This window comes from Oncorhynchus clarkii, chromosome 9 (genome assembly GCF_045791955.1).
Source record: "Oncorhynchus clarkii lewisi isolate Uvic-CL-2024 chromosome 9, UVic_Ocla_1.0, whole genome shotgun sequence".
Taxonomy (NCBI): Eukaryota; Metazoa; Chordata; class Actinopteri; order Salmoniformes; family Salmonidae; genus Oncorhynchus; species Oncorhynchus clarkii.
The window spans coordinates 66149336-66175748 of record NC_092155.1 but is presented as its reverse complement, the minus strand read 5'-3'; the positions used below and the strand labels follow the sequence as shown (position 1 = coordinate 66175748).

The following is a 26413-nucleotide window of genomic DNA, read 5'->3' as shown; positions in this document are numbered from 1 at the left end:
CAGCCCAAACATGTTATGTCGCCCCCTCTACTGGCACGGGTCAATCATTGCAATATTTGCGGTTCAAAAACACAAAAAACATAACAATTGCTTTACACAGGTGCGGGGTGGTGGGGTGGGGGGTGTATGTGGAATTAACACATGAACTGCAAGGAATTCAATGGAGCTTTTTGGGCTATCATTCGCGGGATTGGGCTGCATCTTATTTCCACCTAAACACATTTTCCTTTGGGTGAGTTTTAATGGAACAATCAATGTTGGAAACTATTATTTATTGTTTTAAAAATATTTTCTTGAATTAAGGTCTTTAATTAACTGCTTTCCGACACCCTGTTCTAATAGAGAGCACTTTGATCTTCATGTCAAATGCACCCTCCTCCCATCACTGGCAAGGGGTTTCCACCGCGCATGTTTGTGCGTGTGTGATGTCGTCTACACTTTGATTTAATCGTAAACGTATTTACATATTTGAGTTATTAAGGGTTAGCGTTCTGTGGATTACGCGGTACCATTTTTGCAAGCTACCTTTATCGAAAGAAATCTAGATTTCAGTCCCGGTCGCTGTCCGGGACTGATTATAGCACATCGCGTTGAATTGATGATGCTCCGTTCGTGGTGCTGAAATCCTTTACGCTTTCGCTCTCTTTCCTTTCCTCTCTGTCCCTCCCTCCCTCCATCTCTCCTCTATCCCCCCCTTGGTTCTATCGCATACGCACAAACCCCTCTGTCATGGCGTCTTCCAACAATGTTACCCCTACCAACTGTAGCTGGTGGCCCATCTCAGCCTTGGATGAAGACGGTGAAATGACAGACGGAGAGAAAAGCGAGGAGCCAGCTATCGAGACAAAACCTAATTTCTCTAAAGACAAGCTTGTTTTGTATCACTGGACGCAGTCTTTCATCTCTCAAAAGGTAACAACACAGACATAATGAAAACGAAATGGGGGTGTCTCTCTCTTACATGTCATATCTGCTATAGGAGCTAAATGTGTTATTCGAAAATAATGATTTGAAATATAATGTTATAGGTCTGTGTTAGAAATGATTTAATTCTGGCAATATTTCCAATATGAGACGTTATGAAACGTCTGCAGCATGTGTGGACATTTTCCTTGACATTGGTTTATACGAGATAGATAGGCTATAGCTGGATAGGTGATCAATATTATATAACAATGGATGATTCAGCGAAGAAGAAGGTGTCTAATTCTAACCAGACGTCTGTTTTGACAGTTGTCCCCTCATCGATGAGAAATCAGTCTACACCGCATATGTGGTCCGACGTGACAAATCTAAATAATTTATGTAAAATGAGGTATCTCTGTGAAAAACAAAAGATAGGCAACATTTCAACCCTCCCTGTGGCTTTCTCTCAGTGCAGCGCTTGTAAGTTATTCTGAAATATATTAATAGACTTGGCCATTTTTATTCAAATAGGATGTAGAACCCCACATGAGTCTTTGTGAAACAGAGATCTTTCCCTTCAGATGTGTAGAGCATGATCGTATTACTGTTGTCTGCAGACCACCATAGCTCAATGCCTTAACATCTCGGCGTTTTGAGTTAGTGCCACTTATACCCGTACAGCCGTGGGGCGTCTGTGAGAAATGTTGCATTATAACAGAGCTTCAATCTCCTTTAATTATTATCAACAGCTTTCCAGATTACGAATTTAAGAAACAGGCGGATGACAAAGTCTGACATTATTGCCTCATCTAACATTTTCTGTGAAAAAATAATGTCCACCTCATTTTGATCTTATTCTATCCTCTTTGCATGTGCTTTCAATGTACAGTATATGTAATAGATAGGCCTACAGTATGTTTCGATACTCAGGCATAATGCTTACATTTCAAGCCCTGAAGGACATGTAAATTGGCAATGAAAGGTGTAGACCGAATCTATATTATGCATTTTGAATGTAGAGACAGAACTCTTTACATTTCCCTACATACAATTATAGTGAAACCAGGATTGAAACCTAGCACCAATATGACATGATACAGTGGGGCAAAAAAGTATTTAGTCAGACACCAATTGTGCAAGTTCTCCCACTTAAAAAGATGAGAGAGTCCTGTAATTCTCATCATAGGTACACTTCAACTATGACAGACAAAATTAGAAAAAATGCAGAAAATCACATTGTAGGATTTTTTATGAATTTATTTGCAAATTATGGTGGAAAATAAGTATTTGGTCACCTACAAACAAGCAAGATTTCTGGCTCTCACAGACCTGTAACTTCTTCTTTAAGAGGCTCCTCTGTCCTCCACTCGTTACCTGTATTAATGGCACATGTTAGAACTTGTTATCAGTATAAAAGACACCTGTCCACAACCTCAAACAGTCACACTCCAAACTCCACTATGGCCAAGACCAAAGAGCTGTCAAAGGACACCAGAAACAAAATTGTAGACCTGCACCAGGCTGGGAAGACTGAATCTGCAATAGGTAAGCAGCTTGGTTTGAAGAAATCAACTGTGGGAGCAATTGTTAGGAAATGGAAGACATACAAGACCACTGATAATCTCCCTTGATCTGGGGCTCCACACAAGATCTCACCCCGTGGGGTCAAAATGATCACAAGAACGGTGAGCAAAAATCCCAGAACCACATGGGGGGACCTAGTGAATGACCTGCAGAGAGCAGGGACCAAAGTAACAAAGCCTACCACCAGCAAGGTCATTGAAGATGAAACGGGGCTGGGTCTTTCAGCATGACAATGATCCCAAACACACCGCCCGGGCAACGAAGGAGTGGCTTCGTAAGAAGCATTTCAAGGTCCTGGAGTGGCCTAGCCAGTCTCCAGATCTCAACCCCATAGACAATCTTTGGAGGGAGTTGAAAGTCCGTGTTGCCCAGCAACAGCCCCAAAACATCACTGCTCTAGAGGAGATCTGCATTGAGGAATGGGCCAAAATACCAGCAACAGTGTGTGAATACCAAAGGGTATATAACAAAGTATTGAGATAAACTTTTGTTATTGACCAAATACTTATTTTCCACCACAATTTGCAAATTAGATCATTAAAAATACTACAATGTGATTTTCTGGATTTTTTTTCTCATTTTGTCTGTCATAGTTGAAGTGTACCTATGATGAAAATTACAGGCCTCTCGCGTCTTTTTAAGTGGGAGAACTTGCACAATTGGTGGCTGACTAAATACTTTTTTGCCCCACTGTATGTATGGTAAGTTACTAATTATTGTGAAATATCATGCAATGCAGACAACATGGGCCAGTGTTGCTCTGCACCTGATTAGACATCCACTCTCACAGCTGTTTGTATTGTGCTCAGCTAGCTTTGCTCCACTCCCCATGTGGCAAAGATGTGTGATTTAGTCTTTCTTCCAGAGCCTCTCTGGAAGCTACTGCTGATCTGTGCCTGTTGTCACTCAACAGTACTAGTAAAACATGAGGCTCATTGTCGTGGTTCCACTCAATACAGGATTTAGAGATGCTGCATTCCTTTAGGTTAAACAGTGCATTAAGCAAAGTCTACCCTGTCTTCTCATTGAGGTTGGTTTAATGATAGTTATGGGGCATTCATGTTGAGATAATGAACAAGGAATGTTAGGATACCCTGGTTCCTCTGTCATATCAGCAGCTGTAAATGTGGCCTGTATACAGGCAAATAGAGTATATTTTATACTTACAATCTTAGAAAAAGGGTTCCAAAAGGGTTCTTCGGCTGTTCCCATAGGATAACCCTTTTTGGTTCCAGGTAGAACCATTTTTAGTTCCAGGGAAAAACCCTTTCCACAGATGGTTCTACATGGAAATGTCTGCCGTGCTAGAGCTGTCCCGGTCAACTGTAAGTGCTGTTATTGTGAAGTGAAAACGTCTAAGCAAATTAGTTTGCTTACAACAGCTCAGCTGTGGTAGGCCACACAAGATCACAGAATGGGAATTTTTACATAGTGCTTAAAAATCGTCTGTCCTTGGTTGCAACACTCACTACGAGTTCCAAACTGCATCTGGAAGCAACGTCAGCAATTTAACTGTTCGTCAGGAGCTTTATGAAATAGGTTTCCATGGCCGAGCAGCCGCACACAAGCCTAAGATCACCATGCAAATGCCAAATAAAATCACATTTATTTATATAGCCCTTCTTACATCAGCTGATATATCAAAGTGCTATACAGAAACCCAGCCTAAAACCCCAAACAGCAAGCAATGCAGGTGTAGAAGCACAGTGGCTAGGAAAAACTCCCTAGAAAGGCCAAAACCTAGGAATAAATCTAGAGAGGAACCAGGCTATGAGGGGTGGCCAGTCCTCTTCTGGCTGTGCCGGGTGGCGATTATAACAGAACATGGCCAAGATGTTCAAATGTTCATAAATGACCAGCATGGTCAAGTAATAATAATCACAGTAGTTGTCCAGTGTGCAACAAGTCAGTACCTCAGGAGTAAATGTCAGTTGGCTTTTCATAGCCGATCATTGAGAGTATCTCTACCGCTCCTGCTGTCTCTAGAGAGTTGAAAACAGCAGGTCTGGGACAGGTAGCACGTCCGGTGAACAGGTCAGTGTTCCATAGCCGCAGGCAGAACAGTTGAAACTGGGGCAGCAGCATGGCCAGGTGGACTGGGGACAGCAAGGAGTCATCATGCCAGGTAGTCCTGAGGCATGGTCCTAGGGCTCAGGTCCTCAGAGAGAGAGAAATAAAGAAAGAAAGAAAGAGAGAAAGAGAGAATTAGAGAGAGCATACTTAAGTTCACACAGGACACCGGATAAGACAGGAGAAATACTCCAGATAAAACAGACTGACCCTAGCCCCCCGACACATAAACTACTGCAGCATAAATACAAAATACTGCAGCATAAATCCTGGAGGCTGAGACAGGAGGGGTCAGGAAACACTGTGGCCCCATCCGATGATACCCCCGGACAGGGCCAAACAGGCAGGATATAACCCCACCCACTTTGCCAAAGCACAGCCCCCACACCACTAGAGGGATATCTTCAACCACCAACTTACCATCCTGAGACAAGGCCGAGTATAGCCCACAAATATCTCCGTCACACACAACCCAAGGGAGGGCGCCAACCCAAACAGGAAGACCACGTCAGTGACTCAACCCACTCAAGTGACGCACCCCTCCTAGGGACGGCATGGAAGAGCACCAGTAAGCCAGTGACTCAGCCCCTGTAATAGGGTTAGAGGCAGAGAATCCCAGTGGAGAGAGGGGAACCGGCCAGGCAGAGACAGCAAGGGCGGTTCGTTGCTCCAGAGCCTTTCCGTTCACCTTCACACTCCTGGGCCAGACTACACTCAATCATATGACCTACTGCAGAGATGAGTCTTCAGTAAAGACTTAAAGGTTGAGATTGAGTCTGCGTCTCTCACATGGGTAGGCAGACCATTCCATAAAAATGGAGCTCTATAGGAGAAAGCCCTGCCTCCAGCTGTTTGCTTAGAAATTCTAGGGACAATTAGGAGGCCTGCGTCTTGTGACCATAGCGTACGTGTAGGTATGTACGACAGGACCAAATCGGAAAGATAGGTAGGAGCAAGCCCATGTAATGCTTTGTAGGTTAGCAGTAAAAAATTGAAATCAGCCCTTGCCTTAATAGGAAGCCAGTGTAGGGAGGCTAGCACTGGAGTAATATGATAATTTTTTGTTTGTTCTAGTCAGGATTCTAGCAGCCATATTTAGCACTAACGGAAGTTTATTTAGTGCTTTATCCGGGTTGCCGGAAAGTAGAGCATTGCAGTAGTTTAACCTAGAAGTAACAAGAGCATGGATACATTTTTCTGCATCATTTTTGGACAGAAAGTTTCTGATTTTTGCAATGTTATGTAGATGGAAAAAGGCTGTCCTTGAAACAGTCTTGATATGTTCGTCAAAAAGAGAGATCAGGGTCCAGAGTAACGCCGAGGTCCTTCACAGTTTTATTTGAGACGACTGTACAACTATCATGATTAATTGTCAGATTCAACAGAAGATCTCTTTGTATCTTGGGACCTAGAACAAGCATCTCTGTTTTGTCCGAGTTTAAAAGTATAAAGTTTGCAGCCATCCACTTCCTTATGTCTGAAACACAGGCTTCTAGCGAGGGCAATTTTGGGGCTTCACCATGTTTCATTGAAATGTAGAGCTGTGTGTCATCCGCATAGCAGTGAAAGTTAACATTATGTTTTCGAATGACATCCTCAAGAGGTAAAATATATAGTGAAAACAATAGTGGTCCTAAAACGGAACCTTGAGGAACACCGAAATTTACAGTTGATTTGTCAGAGGACAAACCATTCACAGAGACAAACTGATATCTTTCCGACAGATAAGATCTAAACCAGGCCAGAACTTGTCCGTGTAGACCAATTTGGGTTTCCAATTTCTCCAAAAGAATGTGGTGATCGATGGTATCAAAAGCAGCACTAAGGTCTAGGAGCAGGAGGACATATGCAGAGCCTCGGTCTGACGCCATTAAAAGGTAATTTACCACCTTCACAAGTACAGTCTCAGTGCTATGATGGGGTCTAAAACAAGACTGAAGCATTTTGTATACATTGTTTGTCTTCAGGAAGGCATTGAGTTGCTGAGCAACAGCCTTTTCACTTATTTTTGAGAGGAATGGAAGATTCGATATAGGCCAAAAGTTTTTTATATTTTCTTGGTCAAGGTTTGGCTTTTTCAAGAGAGGCTTTATTACTGCCACTTTTAGTGAGTTTGGTACACATCTGGTGGATAGAGAGCCGTTTATTATGTTCAACATAGGAGGGCCAAGCACAGGAAGCAGCTCTTTAGTTGGTTTAGTTGGAATAGGGTCCAGTATGCAGCTTGAAGGTTTAGAGGCCATGATTATTTTCATCATTGTGTCAAGAGATACAGTACTAAAACACTTGAGTGTCTCCCTTGATCCTGGCAGAGTTGTGCAGACTCAGGACAACTGAGCTTTGGAGGAATATGCAGATTTAAAGAGGAGTCCATCATTTGCTTTCTAATGATCATGATCTTTTCCTCAAAGGAGTTCATTAATTTATTACTGCTGAAGTGAAAGCCATCCTCTCTTGGGGAATGCTGCTTCAAGCGTTGGCTGGAGTGGTTTAAAGCTCACTACCATTGGACTCTGGAGCAGTGTAAATGCTTTCTCTGGAGTGATGAATCACACTTCACCATCTGGCTGTCCAACGGTCAAATCTGGGTTTGGCGGATGCCAGGAGAACGCTAGTGCCAACTGTAAAGTTTTGTGGAGGAGGAATAATGATCTGGGGCTGTTTTTCATGGTTCAAGCTAGGCCCCTATAGTTCCAGTGAAGGGAAATTTTAACGCTACAGCATATAATGACATTCCAGACAATTCTGTGCTTCCAACTTTGTGGCAACAGTTTGGGGAAGGCCCTTTCCTATTTCAGCATGACAATGCCCCCTTGCAGAAAGTGAGGTCCATACAGAAATGGTTTGTTGAGATCAGTGTGGAAGAACTTGACTGGCCTGCACAGAGCCCTGATCTCAACCCCATCAAACACTTTTGGGATGAATTGGAATGCCAACTGCAAGCCAGGCCTAATCGCCCAACATCTGTGCCCTCCCAAAGATCGGAAAGCAGCTGCGGTCATCCCCCTCTTCAAAGGGGGTGACACTCTTGACCCAAACTGCTACAGACCTATATCTATCCTACCATGCCTTTCTAAGGTCTTCGAAAGCCAAGTCAACAAACAGATTACCGACCATTTCGAATCTCACCATACCTTCTCTGCTATGCAATCTGGTTTCAGAGCTGGTCATGGGTGCACCTCAGCCACGCTCAAGGTCCTAAATGATATCTTAACCGCCATCGATAAGAAACATTACTGTGCAGCCGTATTCATTGATCTGGCCAAGGCTTTCGACTCTGTCAATCACCACATCCTCATCGGCAGACTTGACAGCCTTGGTTTCTCAAATGATTGCCTCGCCTGGTTCACCAACTACTTCTCTGATAGAGTTCAGTGTGTCAAATCGGAGGGTCTGCTGTCCGGACCTCTGCCAGTCTCTATGGGGGTGCCACAGGGTTCAATTCTTGGACCGACTCTCTTCTCTGTATACATCAATGAGGTCGCTCTTGCTGCTGGTGAGTCTCTGATCCACCTCTACGCAGACGACACCATTCTGTATACTTCTGGCCCTTCTTTGGACACTGTGTTAACAACCCTCCAGGCAAGCTTCAATGCCATACAACTCTCCTTCCGTGGCCTCCAATTGCTCTTACAGTGCCTTGCGAAAGTATTCGCCCCCCTTGAACTTTGCGACCTTTTGCCACATTTCAGGCTTCAAACATAAAGATATAAAACTGTATTTTTTTCTGAAGAATCAACAACAAGTGGGACACAATCATGAAGTGGAACGACATTTATTGGAGATTTCAAACTTTTTTAACAAATCAAAAACTGAAAAATTGGGCGTGCAAAATTATTCAGCCCCCTTAAGTTAATACTTTGTAGCGCCACCTTTTGCTGCGATTACAGCTGTAAGTCGCTTGGGGTATGTCTCTATCAGTTTTGCACATCGAGAGACTGAAATTTTTTTCCCATTCCTCCTTGCAAAACAGCTCGAGCTCAGTGAGGTTGGATGGAGAGCATTTGTGAACAGCAGTGTAGCTGAGACAGACAGAAAATGGCTGTGTCATTGCACTACTCTGTATAAACCTGTTTTTCTTGCTGTCTTTAGAAATGCATCAAGATATCTAAACTACTTCAGAATAGTTCTCTCATACAGTAGTTCCTTTGATCACTGATCCATCTGTCATACAGTAAATGATGGATTGTGCACACAAGAGGAATGACTGTAGCGGGAGTTTAATAACTTAATGTAACCACATATTTGGAAGCCATTGAAGATCAATACTCCACTGTCTGTCATTCTAAACTGCTGCAGCAGGTTGGAGATTTACACTTTCGTCATGATAGTAGAACTCAGAGCCTGTAGGTCTCTACTGCTAGATCTATACAGTAGTCAACACTCAGTTGTCAGTCAGCAACTCAGATGACAGTGAGTCCAACTCGGGTGTCAGTGAGTCCAACTCAGGTGTCAGTGAGTCTAACTCAGATGTCAGAAGTTCTCTGAGTAAGATATAGAGATCTCTATAACTATCTGTTGCTCTGGTGGCTCCAGCTCAGATGTCAGAGGTTGTCAGTGGATCCATGTCAGTTTATGATGACGAGTTAATGTAAGGGTGTTATTAATTGTCTGGTTAGCAATTAGATTGATACAATTGCTGCAACCAGAGATGATGTCATTGATTAAGAGATAAATATGATTGAGAAATATTTGTCATTGTTGAATCACTTGGTCTGGTTGATTGTATCCCCTAATCATTCTCTAACAGTGACTGGAGTAGATGACTGTAAAGTTGAGGTTTCATGCTAATACATACATAATCAGTGATGGGAATTGTTGCAGTATTTTTGAAAAAATAATCATTATACAGTAAATTGAGCGAGCTACAAGGTTCTGTTCTGTCTTGCGCACCAGACTTCATCCCTCTGTGCTCAGTAGCAAGGTTTTCCTGTACTAGAAAGGTGTGGTAACAATTCCTGTACTAACTGTTTACTCAGTCGGTGCACTCCCACTTTGTGATGTTTTGTTAAAAGTTTACAACAAAAGTCCAACGTTTCTCACTCCATGGCCCCCTCACCTCCATAGTGTGATCTACCGTACACAGTGCTTGACTTGGACTGAAATAGATGAGTGCCGGTACTGTTTATATTTAGGTGCAGGAGCTCCACAATTAGCTCAATTTTGAGCTAATATTCTATGAGAGGAACAGGAACTCAAACTATAGAAAATTTGAGGTGCCGGTACTCAGCTCCGGTGAGCTCCTGCCCAAGTCAAGCGCTGACTGTACATTCATTCATCTTATTTCTACAAATGACCCTCCATGCATCTCCATGGAACTTGGCATGGCTTTAAATAGACACTGTAAATGGATATTGCCTGCCTCACAGAAGCCATTTTTGTTTCATATTGAGCTCAACAAAACATTATTTTGCCTGGGGATAGGAAAACAAAAGATGTAGGGCCTATGTCTGGCAATGGTGCATGAGTGTTACTTCTTCTAAGGCCTTTTAACGGCCTGTTTTATGCCTGTACTTGTGTAGGTAGAGCAGGGTTCCCTGCTCTAAGGTGTGCAGTTGGTTAGAAATAGAGATATCATTGTTTTCTTTTTTAATTGTTCTTCAACAAAACATTGTAGACTACAAGTAGCAGCAATAAGCCAAATTACAATTTGCTTTTGAATATTAACCTTTGTAGATCTGAATGAGTTTCTCTATCAGAGTAACTTGCCAAGCACATTTATGTGTTATAAAATTGTAATAACATAGACCATTATAGTACTGATTGTACTAAAACACAAAAACACATACAAACAAGAGTAAAGCTATGAGACGATGAGGTAACTTGTCTCTCTGTTCCCCGTGTTTCTCTGTGTTAATCTTCCTCTAGGTGCGTCTGGTGATCAATGAGAAGGGTCTGCTGTGTGAAGAGAGGGATGTGAGTCTCCCTATAGCCGAGCACAATGAGCCCTGGTTTATGAGGCTCAACCTGGGGGAGGAGGTGCCTGTTTTCATCCACGGAGATACCATCGTCTCAGACTACAACCAAATCATACAGTACCTAGAGGCTAACTTTGGGGGAGGTATTGCCTTTTAGACTACTTGATTTCTTTCCATTATTATAGTGACTGCAGTGTGATCTGATGTGAGTGACTGCACATGCTCTTATTAAGGTTCATTTAGGAGAGGTATTGCCTTTCAGACTACTCATCTCTTTTCATCCATGATGTTACAGTAGTGACTGAATAGCATACAGTATACAATCAGATAATAGAGTATACACTCTTGTAAAAAAAAGGTGCTATCTACAACCTAAAAGGGTTCTTTGGCTGTCCTCATAGGAGAACCCTTTGAATAATCCTTTTTGGTTCCAGGTAGAACCCTTTTGGTTCCAGGTAGAGCTCTTCTGGGTTCCATGTAGAACCCTGGCCAAGTCTACTTTGGGGGAGGTATTGCTTTTCAGACTACTCATATCTTTATTAGTGACTGTAAACAGTATCTACTAGGTTATTGACTACTTAGAGACTGAATTTGGGAGAGGTATTGCTTTTGACATTACTATTGATCTATTTTCGTAGTATTTGTATGTCTTTTTAAGTTTGCTATTACAACCAGATTATTGAGTAAATAGAGACTAACTTTGGGAGGGGGTATTGCTTTTCAGACTACTCATCACTTCCGGTGTCCTTGATGTTTAGTGAGTGACTGCATAGTAAAACAGCATACCGTCTGCACGGTTACTTTGGGAGAAGTATTGTTTTTTAGACTAACTTGATCTCTTTTGTTGATGATGTTAGTCAGTGATGGACACCATAGGAAACAGTATGCACATTTTAAGAATACTGATCTCTATCAACCATTTTTTTCCTATCAATCATCATATTAGGTGCAGTTAGAAACATGTCAGAGATACATCTAACTGGCCAATTATATGGTTCATTGCAGCTCAAGGATAAATTATCTTCCATGAAGTTAGTGACTGGCTGACGGCTGCATAGCAAAGATTAGGAATATTTTAAGGTTTCTATTGAGCCTAAGGTTGCTATTTTAAGGTTTATAAACATTGGTAAGATGTTGCTGTTTTTCATCAGGGAAGTGTAATTCAAGTATGTATGTCGTTTGTCCTATCATGGTCCTATGGGTCATTTTAGGTGCTGATGATTGTGGGTCGTTATGTAACGTCCTGAAAGAATGACCCCAGGAAAGCTGGAGGGGATATTGAACATGGCCTATGGATGAAGGACGACTTCTCAGTTCAGATGGAGATACTTCATGCTCACCCCCCCATGACAGAGAAGCTTGGTGCTATAGCTGCCAACTACTGTACACTGATTTCAGATTTCAGAGGCAACGGATAGGCTATGGTTCAATGGTTGCTCAATATCCTAACCCAGCTCTTGTCATTAATGTCCGTTTGCTAATTTGAAGCCCATTGACTTTAAACAAATGTAGCTATTTTGATGACATCTACATTATTTTCAGTTGATATTTTTAATGTACGAATTTAATAACAGATTTGTGTTCAGCAGGGCACAGTGTAGCAAAGCGTTTACCATTTGCTTATTTGACAAGTTCACACTGTGGTATACCTCCCCGTTTCACTTTGTTGGAAAACGCTTTCTGCCTAATGAACATGACTCAGACCTCATGCTCATTCTAAAGAGGATGTTGTGTCATTCAGCTGCTTGATTTACAGATATTTTCTCAACTCTGTGTAATTTCTAATGCACCCTGCCAAAGGGGAAGGAACTGGCCTAGGAAGTGCAGATGGTGCAGCAGAGAAAATCCTATTAGAGTAGTGGACAGAATCTCCTGCCAAGGCAACTCAAGTTACCCTATGGTGTAGTGGACCCAGGTGAAATCCTACCTCCAGCAAGGTGTAATCCACTGCCCAATCACATAGTCTTTTATGACAGCTAAGAGCCCTAAGCTCTCCATATTCTCTCCTTATGTTTTCTCAGGGAGAATCTTGTTTTGGTATTTTGTCAGCTGTAGCCCATTTGCTTGATACATTCTTAGAAAAAAAGGTGCTATCTAGAACCTAAAAGGGTTATTTGGTTGTCCCCATTGGAGAACCCTTTGAATAACCCTTTTTGGCTCCAGGTAGAACCCTTTTTGGGATCCATGTAGAAACCTTTCCACAGAGGGTTCTACATGGAACCTGAAAGAGTTCTATCTGGAACCAAAAAGGGTTCTCCTATGGGGACAGCCGAAGAACCCTTTGGAACACCTTTTTTCTAAGAGTTTAAATGTGACTGAGCAGTAACACAGTCAGAGATCATTGGGTTCTCTCCTGTGTGACATTTCATTGTGCACCATCATCATGTCGGTCCAGTAGTATTGTGTGCCCAAGCCAAGGCCATGCCCCCTGTTTGTCCTAAGAACTGATTTAAGGAGCCTGCTCTGATATTCACACCCCTGTGCTGCTTAGCGCTGCAGCAGAGAGCACCAGCAGATTTCCAGAGCCAGGGCACGTACAGCCACACCCATGCCCAGGTCAGCATGTTAGTGATTGACTGATTAGTCAGTAGTCTGGCCTTCTGCCAGGTGCAGCTCCGGGCATCGGCTCCACCCTAGAGCCATGCAACCGGAGAATCAGCACATACTGGAATATCCCTGGGCCTTTCCTGTGTCCCCACTCCCAATCATCAGTCATCATCAGTAAGCCTTCTCCAACCCATAGCCTACCTTTATGGTGTCCTAATTTAAAGTAAAAACACAGAGCTATTTGTTAATATGGTGGAATGTTTGCTTATATGTCTGTCTATTGGCCTATAGATCCCATTCTCAGAAACAGTTTTGTAGCTGAGTGTACACAGGAAAATACCCCTAATGCACCATTGTTATCCATTGTGATATGGTAAGTGGACTGTTGCACATAAAGTAAAGGCTGAAGTTGGTATACAGTGCTGTATCTTTATGTTACAGACCTAATATGTTAGAATGCTGTACGCTCCTATATGTGTAATTATGTCACAGTGCTGTGCACACCTCTGTCTGTTTGAACCTGGTGTCCTTGTAGAAACGGTGGCCCAGCTGATTCCCGATGCTGGCTCTCCTGTCCACGAGTGTGTGCAGCAGTACCGTAAGCTGCTGGACGGCCTGCCCATGGATGCTTACACACACGGCTGTATCCTGCACCCAGAGCTCACCACAGACTCCATGATCCCAAAGTACGCCACTGCTGAAATACGTAGTAAGTCAAGTCAGAACTCTGTGTTTCACAGTGGGAACACCCCATTCACAATTCATGAGAAATATTGCTGTAGAATATGCAGGACATGAAAACACACATGTAAATAACATTCAATATAATATTGCATATAATTATTTCATATAAATTTGATTGATAGTATCTGCAATTTTCCATTAATAATGCACTATTCAGCATTCTCACAACATTTTCCTATTAACAGGTTGTGTCTCAACCAAATCATGCTGTCCAATTTGACCTTGTTTAAAATTAAAATACTTATCACAGCAAAGATCATTGGAGCAAAGTCATTAATTCCCTGTAGGAGATATTAGGTCATTGAGTCTGCAGGCATTGCATTGCTCCTTCAATGACGTGTTTGTGTAAATCAAGAAAAAGTCTGGTCCGGCCTAAACCCTGCAGTGGAATCAATTAACCAGAGATCCCCCTGCCCAGTGTGATGTCTGTTAAATCATGTTGATGCTTTATTTGTTGTTTATTTGTTTGAGGAAGTTCACCGATGATGTTAATATTTTAATCAGTCATTCATGTGTTTTCATGAACAACACTTTATTGATTTATCTCTCACATTTTATAACTGAAATTGGTTGTCGCTGGGAAATTAAGATTTAGCAGGAAAACAGAATAGTCAATGGGGTCTCTGCACATTTGTAAATTGTGTATTTCTAACACATTATATTCTTGTGTGTAGGAAAGTATACACTAGTTATAATTTGTTGTTACTGAACATCCACTCTCTGTTTTGGTACTGCTTTAGACCACAGAAGGGTTTCAAATGACTATTTCCTCTGATAGTCACTGACTATTGTCTCTTAACTCAGAGCAGTATTTCATCCAGGAGTCATTAATGTCTCTATCTCTCTGTCCTCAGGACACTTAGCCAACGCTGCGTCTGAGCTGATGAAGCTGGACCACGAGGAACCCACGCTGACAGAGCCATACCTTTCCAAGCAGAAGAAGCTCATGGTGAGACTGATAGCATGGCACCACACTGCACGAGAAGGGTTAGGGTTAGCATGGCACCACACTGCACGAGAAGGGTTAGGGTTAGCATGACACCACACTGCACGAGAAGGGTTAGGGTTAGCATGACACCACACTGCACGAGAAGGGTTAGGGTTAGCATGACACCACACTGCACGAGAAGGGTTAGGGTTAGCATGGCACCACACCGCACGAGAAGGGTTAGGGTTAGCATGGCACCACACTGCACGAGAAGGGTTAAGGTTAGCATGACACCACACCGCACGAGAAGGGTTAGGGTTAGCATGGCACCACACCGCACGAGAAGAGTTAGGGTTAGCATGGCACCACACCGCACGAGAAGGGTTAGGGTTAGCATGGCACCACACTGCACGAGAAGGGTTAGGGTTAGCATGGCACCACACCGCACGAGAAGGGTTAGGGTTAGCATGGCACCACACTGCACGAGAAGGGTTAGGGTTAGCATGGCACCACACTGCACGAGAAGGGTTAGGGTTAACATGGCACCACACTGCACGAGAAGGGTTAGGGTTAGCATGGCACCACACCGCACGAGAAGGGTTAGGGTTAGCATGGCACCACACCGCACGAGAAGGGTTAGGGTTAGCATGGCACCACACTGCACGAGAAGGGTTAGGGTTAGCATGGCACCACACTGCACGAGAAGGGTTAGGGTTAGCATGGCACCACACCGCACGAGAAGGGTTAGGGTTAGCATGGCACCACACCGCACAAGAAGGGTTAGGGTTAGCATGGCACCACACCGCACGAGAAGGGTTAGGGTTAGCATGGCACCACACTGCACGAGAAGGGTTAGGGTTAGCATGGCACCACTCCGCACGAGAAGGGTTAGGGTTAGCACGGCACCGCACCGCACGAGAAGGGTTAGGGTTAGCATGGCACCACACCGCACGAGAAGGGTTAGGGTTAGCATGGCACCACACCGCACGAGAAGGGTTAGGGTTAGCATGGCACCACACCGCACAAGAAGGGTTAGGGTTAGCATGGCACCACACTGCACGAGAAGGGTTAGGGTTAGCATGGCACCACACCGCACAAGAAGGGTTAGGGTTAGCATGGCACCACACCGCACGAGAAGGGTTAGGGTTAGCATGGCACCACACTGCACGAGAAGGGTTAGGGTTAGCATGGCACCACACTGCACGAGAAGGGTTAGGGTTAGCATGGCACCACACCGCACGAGAAGGGTTAGGGTTAGCATGGCACCACACTGCACGAGAAGGGTTAGGGTTAGCATGGCACCACTCCGCACGAGAAGGGTTAGGGTTAGCACGGCACCACACCGCACGAGAAGGGTTAGGGTTAGCATGGCACCACACCGCACGAGAAGGGTTAGGGTTAGCATGGCACCACACCGCACGAGAAGGGTTAGGGTTAGCATGGCACCACACCGCACAAGAAGGGTTAGGGTTAGCATGGCACCACACTGCACGAGAAGGGTTAGGGTTAGCATGGCACCACACCGCACGAGAAGGGTTAGGGTTAGCATGGCACCACACCGCACGAGAAGCGTAAAAAGGGCGAATCAATGATTGATATAATGCAATAGCAACAATAGACTTTTCCAGTCGCCCTATTTACCATTTATGTGTGTGCATGTGTTTCTGTATGTTAGAGACATATTAGGATTTCATTAAATTAAATGGCCTCACAAGATTGTTAAGATGACCTGATAATGGTCTGACTCATATTGTCACATACTGTACACAAACATCAAGCAATATGAGTTAGAGTAAGTTATTACAAAGAAGAGCAATTCCAACGTGGTTGTTATTTACAATGTTTGAGTGTGATGTAGGATAGATATTTCAAAATGACCCTAATTGCTTGCGTCAGGGTCTGTGCTAGTTCTGTATGGACCCATGATGAATCAACATGGATAGCTGTCATTGCCAGGGCCAATCTGCTGGTTTCCTTTTAACGGGTTGGCTCAGCCCTTTAGACAGTACCTATATTTTCCATTGTTATTAGTTACACTGTTACAAATAGGTTTCTTTTACTCTGTTATTGTATTTCGAGGAGACGTAGATGCTTGCTTACCCCAGATGAAGACATGCCATAGCTCTCTGTTGTTCAAGACAGCTAGTAGGTGCTCTGTTCTGAGACCAGTCTCTTGGCAGATGTTGTCCACCAATGTTTTCTGTGGCCTTCACCTATGAGCAGATAGCGACAATACGAGACTGCATAGACAGACATATTGATGGGTTGTACACATGAGACATGGGCTTGTTCTTGTGCTCACAGGCAAAAATATTGGACCACGATAATGTGACCTACCTAAAGAAGATCCTTGGAGAGTTGGCCATGGTACTAGATCAGGTAGAGGCCGAGTTGGAAAAGAGGAAAATCGAGTATGAAGGTGAGTGCAGATTATTACTGGTGTTTATGTCCTTCAGTTCAGACATTACATTATCAAACATGGTCGTGTCCGAATACCTATATTACCGCACGACACACCTAAACTGCACATTAATTTCAACCATTTGGTCTAGTAGAATTCACTCCTCTTTTCCGACAACAGCTGATAATCAGATAAATTGACGAGCTGTACCAAAATGAAGGAATGGCGAGAGTCAACACAATCATGCATTAGATGACGCATTCGGCTTACTATTTTTATTTTTTCCGCATACTATTTAGTATGGGTATTTGGACATGGCGACTGTTTCATCTTGCTAGCCTGATCCCAGATCTGTTTGTCCCGTCTTATATGACCATAGGAGTTGCAGTTGGCAAGATAGCACAAACAGATGTGGAACCATGCTACTTTGTACCACTCTGCTACAGTAGCATGTTTTATTTTGGCAGGTCAAAAGTGTGAGTTGTGGCTATGTGGACCTGAATTTACATTAGCTGATGTCTGCCTGGGAGCCTTGTTGCACAGGCTTAAGTTCTTGGGACTCTCAAAGAAATACTGGGAGGACGGCAGCCGACCCAACCTCCAGTCCTTTTTCGAGCGGGTGCAAAAACGCTACGCTTTCCGAAAAGTTCTGGGCGACATCCACACAACCCTTCTGTCAGCAGTTCTACCCAATGCATTCCGAATGGTAAAAAAGAAGCCGCCATCTTTCTTCGGGGCCTCTTTCCTCATGGGCTCTCTGGGAGGGATGGGGTACTTTGCCTATTGGTTTCTAAAAAAGAAATATGTGTAGTGAACGCCCCCCCTCCATGTCTTAAATGTCTGTGTATTTGTGTGATGTTTCAATTTTTCTGTAATGTTTTACAACAGGAGGAAAATATGAATCTATATAGGGAACACTGTTACTTACCTAGGTGAACAAAGATTAGAACATTCCATACACAAAGGAATTGTTAACAGCACATTTTTCTGGTATTCCAATGCCTTCATCTATTTAATTTCTGGCTCCCTTCTTCAGGTCTCTATCAACCTACAGTATTACTTTCTAATTAGCTCATTTTGGAGGCATGCATTATCCAGTTATTTTTATTAACGGAACAAACTTATTTGTTTTTAATGATCATTAGGGTCATATTCCCTACACACGAGAGACAATGTTTTGACATTGCATCGCCATATCCAAAGTGGGGCTCATCCACACCCTGCATGTCACTATAGTTTTATTAAGTCGTTTTTCATCAGTTTTGGCGTTCACCTATTGCCCTTCATGCCTCTGTTGGCCATTGGTTTATTTTATTAAATCCTTCTGATACTTCCTGTGCTGCCAGAAACTGCCAGATGAGAAGATAGGATAGTGAGACGTCCAGTCGGTCCCAATTCGCTCCCTTTCCTTTTCCCCCTTTGACCATAATTGTTGTTTGCAGATTTGTACGATTCACCACTGTTTATACCAATCCAGACCCTCCAGTTATGCAAACATTGAAGGAACTGGCCAAAGGAAAGGGGTAAGGAGTGTATTGGGACTGTATACAGACACTCTCAGCCATATACAGGCACTCCCTTTAAAGCACTATGAGAGTATATGCACTCCATCAATTCATTCATTAATAAAATGTGATTGTCATTTCTCACACCACAGTCTTGAGCTGATCATGAAGTGCTCTCTGACTTTAAAGTCAGAGAAGATGGGTCTGATAAATTATTTCTCTAAGTGTCAATTGAGCCGTCCAAAATATTGAGCGAGGAATCACTCAGCGGCTTTTGACAGTGTCCATACAGAGTGACTATGAACTTATACATGGTTCAGTTAAATAGTCACATAAATAGCTGACATGTTGGTTTGATCCCAGCAACATTGAGCAGCACCAGTTTTAGTTCAATAATCCAAGCCTTTTTTCTCCATAACTTGTATGACTAGCCATTTAAACTAAACTCTTACATTATAAACCTCTTAGAAAACTGTGACTAGGGTTACACAATTCTGGGAACGTTCAACATATTCCCTGGTTTTTCCAGAAATCCTAGTTGGAGGATTCCAGATTTCCTGCTTATTCTCTCCAGGATTCCCAGAATTAGGAGAGCATAAGCAGGACATCCAGAATCCTCCAACTAGGATTCCTGGAAAACCAGGGAGTTGATTGAAAGTTCCCAGAATTTTGCAACCCAAATCCTCTGGAGTCTAACTGACCTATACCATGTTCCCCTCTGCTCAGAAGTGCTAGCATGTACACAGCTGAATGTAAAACTTGTATAACTACAAGGATTTATTTCAATTTAAATAAGGTCTGGGTAAAAAAAATAAAACATACAGTAACTTGACACTCAATGCATAACAAGACAACATACAAGACAATAAGATCCAGTTCTGGTTTGCCACTGAAATAGCTCTTTCTCAATAGTCTTTCCTCATGTCCTCCCCCCGTCCTCCTTTTCAAAATGGCAGAGGGAAGTGAGGTGACAGAAGAGCATTAAAGTAGAAGACAAGAGTAACCGTGCGTATGGTTGTTAACAGACTGCATGGCTGAAAAACGATGGCCAATGTTTCATTAACAGTGTGTCAGCTGTGTGGGATATCTATGTTTAAGTACTAAATGGCACCCTATTCCCTATGTAGTGCACTACTTTTGACGAGGGACCATAAGGCTCTGATCAAAAGTAGTGCACTGTGTTGGGAATAGGGTGTAATTTTGGATTCACATAAAGGTTTCACTTTGAATACTTGTCAAGACACACCTGGAACCGGTTTCTGAACACAAATTAAAGCTAGTCCTGGACTAAATAGCATGCTCAACGGAGAATCTCCATTGACATAACTTTTTAGTCCAGGGACAGTCTTAATGTTTGTCTGGGAAACCAGCCCTACAAGTTCATCTGAAAACAGCAATTTGAGAAGTCACAGTTCATCTCATCACATTGGGTGTTTGTTGGTGAGAAGAAAACATTCACAACTGAATAACTGTCTGGTGTTTTCTTCATGTTGAGCTTTGGAGATCTATGTAATGGAAAGAACATTTGACACCAGTAGTTCCCTGTCTAACAACAACAACATAAAATGGCACAGGTTTGAAAATCTGAAGTTTGAGATTTTTTTTGTTGTTGCTGGAAGTAAGCAAGTTAACACATTTTACATTTAGCCTAGTACTCAACTAATACACTGGCTTTCATTATTAGCCCATACAGTAGTTCAAATCAAGTGTGTCTACAATCCACTTCATTTGGTGTGTTTTTTCCTGGGACTTTCACTGATACATAAACTAACACTGTCTGGGTGTAATGTCAGAGACCAATTGAGAAATTACATTTCCATAACTAGCCTATCATTGTCAGTGTTTTTCTAGGTTTCATTATAACAATCACCATTGTTACCAATAATTCACTGCCTCTTAAAACGGAGTTCCTGCAAATTATGTATTTATTTCATATGGCTCACATAACTCTCAAGCCAAGGAATTCAACAAGTTGAGTAATCCTAGGTGTTATTTGTGGCCAATATATTTCACAATAGTATTTTTTATATTTATAAATATGCATTTATTTAGTGCTTTTGATGATGTCTGTTCATAAGCCTTAATTTATTCAATTGTCATCAAGGAAAAATAAATTCTGAAAATGAAAAACATAACTTGCAGTTTACAGAATTGTTATTTCAACATGATTGAATGTAATGCATTTTCTCTTATTTTGTACTATATGGCTTTTCACAATGCCAAGCAAAACAGACAATTATCCTGGTTATGAAGTGTTATAATGCATTGTCAGGCAACCTACTAAAAATACCTTTTTATTTTACTTGCACATCATGCTGAATATTCCTTTGGTAGTGCTGAGAATAAACAGATAGGCCTACACCTAGTAGTAGCCATAATATGAATAGAACCTTTTGGTTCTGGAAATAAACTGCATTTTGTCCTTAATGATTTATAAAAAAACAAAAGACATTTAGGATATAATTTTGTCTGGCTATGTAAACCTTATGACTAAAACACAATGTTGATTGAGAGCTGCTGGACATTCAAGACATTTGGCATTTACATTTTAGTCATTTAGCATCTTACCCAGAGCGACTTACAGATAGTACATTCATCTTAAGATAGCTAGGTGGCACAACCACATAAGAACGGATCTCATTTCTATTTGGAGGGTTGTGTTACAAAAAAATGAGTTGGCAAAGCACAAAAACATTAAAAATACCTTAAACTATTTCATTGTAAACATTCTCAAGTGTTCCCCACTACATTTGCCACTAAAATGGATTACTTTATATATTTCTCTCCAATATACATTTCCATACAAATAAAATAATGAGAATTGAAACAAACTGAAAATGAACTAACACTAAAATGACTCTCCAACCCTACATACACATACTGCAAAGGCTTTCACAACAACATTGGCTTTTAAAAGATGAAGTATACAAAACAAATAGCACGACCCCCAGAGTTGTGGTGAATTCATTTCTTTTTACGTTAGGGTGCACACCTTTATCTTAAAAAAAGTCAGTTTACTGCTTAAATTGAAATGAAATTGACCCCAACCCTGGGGACGACTAGCTAGTGGATAGGCCTAGGCATCAACGCCATGCAACGCCATGCACTGCACTGATCTCAGATGAGATCAGTGTCATTTTAAGAACACCAGATGCCTACAGCCACACAGGGAGTCGAGACCCACGTGTGCAAACCAACCCTGGCCCCCTGTCCAATGACCTTTCTGAAGGAAAGAAAAAAAACTTTAAATAGCAACAGTCAACTTGGAACGTGAGAAGAATGTCAATGTTTTTAACGTGAGTGTTTTGAAGGTGGCAGTCAAACATGTTACAGAGCCAATACATTAGGAGAGTAGGAGGTCTAGCCTAGTGCTAAGTAGTGCTGGTTTTAAGCTAGTTGTCTCTGCTCTTTTGGCTGATATGGGAGACCAGGAGAGAAGGGCATTGAATACCATATCCGATATGTGACAAACCATGGCACAATCCCCAAAACTGTCCCGAGAAGCTTCTCAGGGAAAGAATGAAAGTACACCGAGGTACACACAAACATCCATATCCAGGTGATTACTATCCAATTAAGGGAAACATATAACAAATCCAAAACAGTATTCCTGTTCTTCTTCACCAGGTGCACCATAGGTGCCATTTCTTCGGCAATGATGAGTGCAGAGTACGACAGAATGAACGAGTGTCCTGAGATGGCAAAGCCGTCCCATTGACCCCCAGCATTCCTGCATGAGGTGATGTCATCATGAGGGACTTGATCCATGGCTTCAGATTCAGGAACGTGACAGGTACCTGTGGCATTGTTGATGTAGGAAAAAAACTTGGTGATGGTGTACCAAATGGCTGTGGCCACCACCAATGAGCTCAGTCGCCGGAGGGCAAAGGTCAAGTTCTTGTATGACGTGAAGAGGATGAACGGGGTCAACAGCAGCAAAGACCAGCCCCAGGAAACTTTGACAAAATACCTGGAAGAGATACAGGAAGTGGTCATTTAGGTAGCACTGTCACACACAGTTGAGAACCAGACTGCAGGTGTTGGTAAATACATAGCTGCAGGCAAACTCTCTCGCTGATTGACGTGTGTCTAACGTGAGCCTAGAAGAAGAATTTGGTAAGGGGTTGTTGTAGCTAGCCATCTTAGCCCCATGTCACTCCTTCTTGACAATTTAAAGATGGTGCAATGGGCTGACGCACCATAGGGGGCACACTGCCTGCCCTCCTGGACATCTACAGCACCCAGTGTCACTGGAAGGCCAAGAAGATCAAGGACCTCAGCTACCCGAGCCACAACCTGTTCACCCTGCTACAACCGAGAGACTGATAAAGAGGTTCCATCCCCAGGCCATTAAACTGACCCTGCCATTTAACTAACCATGACCACATTCGCATAGAAATGTGAGTTATAGATCTGTCATTCTAATTGAATGCAAGTCTAAGAAGCAGTAGATCTGTTATGTGTGTTATTTCTATGCTTGTTCTTTCTTTCTAAGTTGAGTTTTTTCCCCCCCATCTTTTAGTTCTGTACACACCAGCTTCAAAAAACTGAAAAAAAAATGTTTTTGTTGTTGATGGGAAATATATAAAAATAGATTTAGATGGTACAATGACTCTACTGCTTGTTTTCTCACATTAACTGAAATTAGGCAAACTATATTAAGTGCCATAATGGTATTTTAGCGATCCATGGTAGATGTCCTTCCAAATAAATATGCCCCCCCCACCACCACCCATCCAGCTGATTTGCGCTGCTGAACAGTACTTGTACATGAGATGCGTTTATGAATGAGAAAGTGAACTTGCCATTTACAAAAAGTTTAGAGGGGATGCCCTGCTTTGCGATGCATTGCTCTAGGACACCAACAGCCAGCCAGGGTGTCCATTTAAGCCTAATTCAACTGACACATTTGGCGATGTTCAACTTCAATTCACTTGGCACTATGTATTGTAGCTTAGCCATACTCATTGATATTAAATTAGAGATTAGGCTATACTTTTGGTGAATTTACAAGGCATTTCAAGCCAAGACATTGAAAGACACAGATTATCAATATCCCTTGCTGGCTCACCTGCTCTTTTTCTTTGCTATGAAAGATGCGAGTGTGTTCAGTCACAGAGTTTCTAAATCCAGAGGCGCAACATCGCAAGACTTCTGGGAATGCTTGCGAAACACACCAGGCAGAGGTTTGGGGTTTGAGAAGTCCATGAAAGAAGTAAAACGTGTGCCTTAGTTGTACATTTTCTTGAAATCTAAAGGCACAACCTAGATTCGGGCCAATGTCTTAAGTAGTTGAACATGTTATTACTCCAAACTTGTGAAGGCGACAAACTGACATTTTCGTGAAAAACAACTTTATATTGAAGGAGTGCCTTTGATTTGACGGCCTAAATATGCAGAGTTTGGCGTGAGACGAATGCTAGACCCGGTGACTGTTTCCTTTTCTATTGGAGACGCAGTTTTATCCTATCTTCATACTGTACGGTGTGTGTATGGTTCTGTCTATTGCATGTAGAATATTTCAGCCCTACTTTAGTGAACTTGAGAGACAGTGCAAGCCAAGAAATTGCGAGAGCCTACAGCATTGTGACAGCCTATACATATTTTGATTACCGCAGTTCTGACTGTAGGCCTGCTGGCCGACCTGCCTACCTATGCCATCACTCTCCCTTCTCTTTGTTGTTAAAGATGCAAGAGATTGTATTCTCTGAAGTAGCCTATAGCAACTACTCAGTATCCTCTGTTGCAAAAATACTGAATCTTAGGAGTCGATTCCGCTACTTGAGTCGACAGGCAAGGAGTTGAGGAATCTTATTTTGTAGTCGACAATCTCTCAACCAGTGCCATAAGGTGAAGTTTGATACCGCCCAGTGATAAGCAGTGCCCATTTTGTCAAAGCCAGGGGCTCAACATATTCCCAGCGCGCCTCTCCAGTGCAAAGTAAAATGGACAATATAAGAATGGACAATCACAACTGTTGTCCAAGAATTTCCCCCCATTGTCATGATCAGTGGTTCAAGTTTGTATCGGACAAGCTGATCATAGCAAAAACAAAATACTTTGCATTTCCTACTGTGTAAACACATTGCAAAATAGGCTCACAATAACTCCCGATGAAGTTGGGTAGCATGAAAAAAGTATTGGTGTATGCATGTATTGGTTTTTGGTCTAGTCCGGACCAAATCATAGATGTTTATGTTTGGTTCAGATGATGTCCGTTCTGGACCAGCCTTGATTTGGACCAAACATAGACAATTACGTCTTTTCTACTTTCATTCAGAACCAACATTTTCCACTTTCATTCAGAACCGAAAATGAACCTGATTTTAACATCCCGAACTTAAACGTATGTAAAAAAATATATTTTCACTTGTCACTCATTACTTAAATTCAACGTCTGCACCTATCCACTGTACAATATTTGACAAAAAAAAAAAACATTTGGCACTTCGTAAGCTAACTTAGGTGTTAGCTAGCCTACAGCCTCAATGATTATCGAGCTGTCATTGTGGCTAGCTAGTTTGCTAATGGGTAACCGCTACTTACATATTGACAACATTTCTTCTGTTGCTGAAATATGTCTCCGGAACGAGCTGTGTCCAATTTACAAAGGATCCCACTATTGAAATAGCAAAAAAAATCTGAGCCAATATAACACGGTTAAAAGGTTTACTCCAAAGTGCAGCAAAGTTGTCCACGATGACATCCACGGCTGCCATGTTGAAATGCGGACACTTGGAACAAGAATGATCTGGGGATTGGTAGGTATATCAGCCCTCTCTAGCCAATGAACTCTTTGAATGTTGCATTTTGGTGTTACGACAGGATGTCTTCTTCTCTGGTATATTCCACGCGGTTCTGACGAGGTGGAATAGAGCAGTGTTGGAAAAAGTAAACAATTGTCATACTGAAGTAAAAGTAAAGATACCCTAATAGAAAATGACTTAGGTAAAAGTGAAAGTCACCCAGTAAAATATTACTTGAGTAAAAGTTTGATTTTAAATATACTTAAGTATCAAAAGTAAATGTATTTGCTAAAATATACTTAAGTATCAAAAGTAAAAGAAGAAATCATTTAAAATTCCTTATATTAAGCAAACCAGATGGCACAATTTATAGTTTAAAAAATAATAATAATTAGGGATAGCCAGGGGCACACTCCAACACTCAGACATAATTTACAAACGAAGCATTTGTGTTTAGTGAGTCCGCCAGATCAGAGGCAGTAGTGATGACCAGGGATGTTCTCTTGATAAGTGCGTGAATTTGACCATTTTCCCGTCCTCCTAAGCATAAAAAATGCTATGAGTACTTTTGGGTGTCAGGGAAAATGTGTGGAGTATGGAATGTAGTGAACAGTGAAGTGAAGTGAACAGTCTATGACTTGGGTGATGGGAGTCTGACAATTTGTTGGGCCTTCCTCTGACACCGCCTAGTATATAGGTCCTCAATGGCAGGAAGCTTGGCCCCAGTGATGTGCTGGGCCGTACGCACTACCCTCTGTAGAGCCTTCTGGTTGGATGCCGAGCAATTGCCATACCAGGCGGCGAAGCAACCGGTCAGGATGCTCTCAATTGTACAGATGTAGAACTTTTTGGGGATCTGGGCACCCATGCCAAATCTTTTCAGTCTCCTAAGGGGGAAAAGGCGTTGTCGTGCCCTCTTCACAACTGTCTTAGTGTGTTTGGACCATAATAGATTGTTGGTGATGTGGACGCCAAAAAACTTGAAACTCTTAACCCGCTCCACTACACTACTTTGTTGAAGCACCTTTGGCAGTGATTACAGCCTCAAGTCTTCTTGGGTATAA

General features: G+C 42.3%; 2 protein-coding genes across 2 annotated transcripts; one reads left to right on the top strand and one right to left on the bottom strand.

Moving 5' to 3' along the window:
* Positions 1–591: 591 nt before the first annotated feature.
* Positions 592–18000, top strand: LOC139416802 (ganglioside-induced differentiation-associated protein 1-like 1). The gene is made up of 6 exons (XM_071165878.1): positions 592–912; positions 10429–10621; positions 13561–13734; positions 14624–14718; positions 17002–17116; positions 17566–18000. Exons 1-6 carry the CDS (start codon positions 730–732, stop codon positions 17907–17909), a joined length of 1104 nt encoding a protein of 367 aa, XP_071021979.1. The 5' UTR covers positions 592–729; the 3' UTR covers positions 17910–18000.
* A 1350-nt stretch (positions 18001–19350) lies between these two features.
* On the bottom strand, positions 19351–25429 carry LOC139416801 (acyl-coenzyme A diphosphatase FITM2-like). Its single transcript, XM_071165877.1, has 2 exons — positions 25150–25429; positions 19351–22573 (listed from the first exon to the last, which is right to left on the bottom strand). The coding sequence occupies exons 1-2, from the start codon at positions 25320–25322 to the stop codon at positions 21991–21993; spliced, it is 756 nt and encodes a 251-aa protein (XP_071021978.1). The 5' UTR covers positions 25323–25429; the 3' UTR covers positions 19351–21990.
* Positions 25430–26413: the final 984 nt, after the last annotated feature.

Bases quoted from the DNA above. Each gene is read 5' to 3' on its own strand.
- LOC139416801 (XM_071165877.1), bottom strand. From the start codon at position 25,322: ATGGCAGCCGTGGATGTCATCGTGGACAACTTTGCTGCACTTTGGAGT. The intron at 22,574-25,149 runs GTAAGTAGCGGT...TATCTCTTCCAG, and splicing joins AGAAGAAATGTTGTCAATAT to GTATTTTGTCAAAGTTTCCT.
- LOC139416802 (XM_071165878.1), top strand. From the start codon at position 730: ATGGCGTCTTCCAACAATGTTACCCCTACCAACTGTAGCTGGTGGCCC. The intron at 913-10,428 runs GTAACAACACAG...ATCTTCCTCTAG, and splicing joins AGTCTTTCATCTCTCAAAAG to GTGCGTCTGGTGATCAATGA. The intron at 10,622-13,560 runs GTATTGCCTTTT...GTGTCCTTGTAG, and splicing joins AGAGGCTAACTTTGGGGGAG to AAACGGTGGCCCAGCTGATT.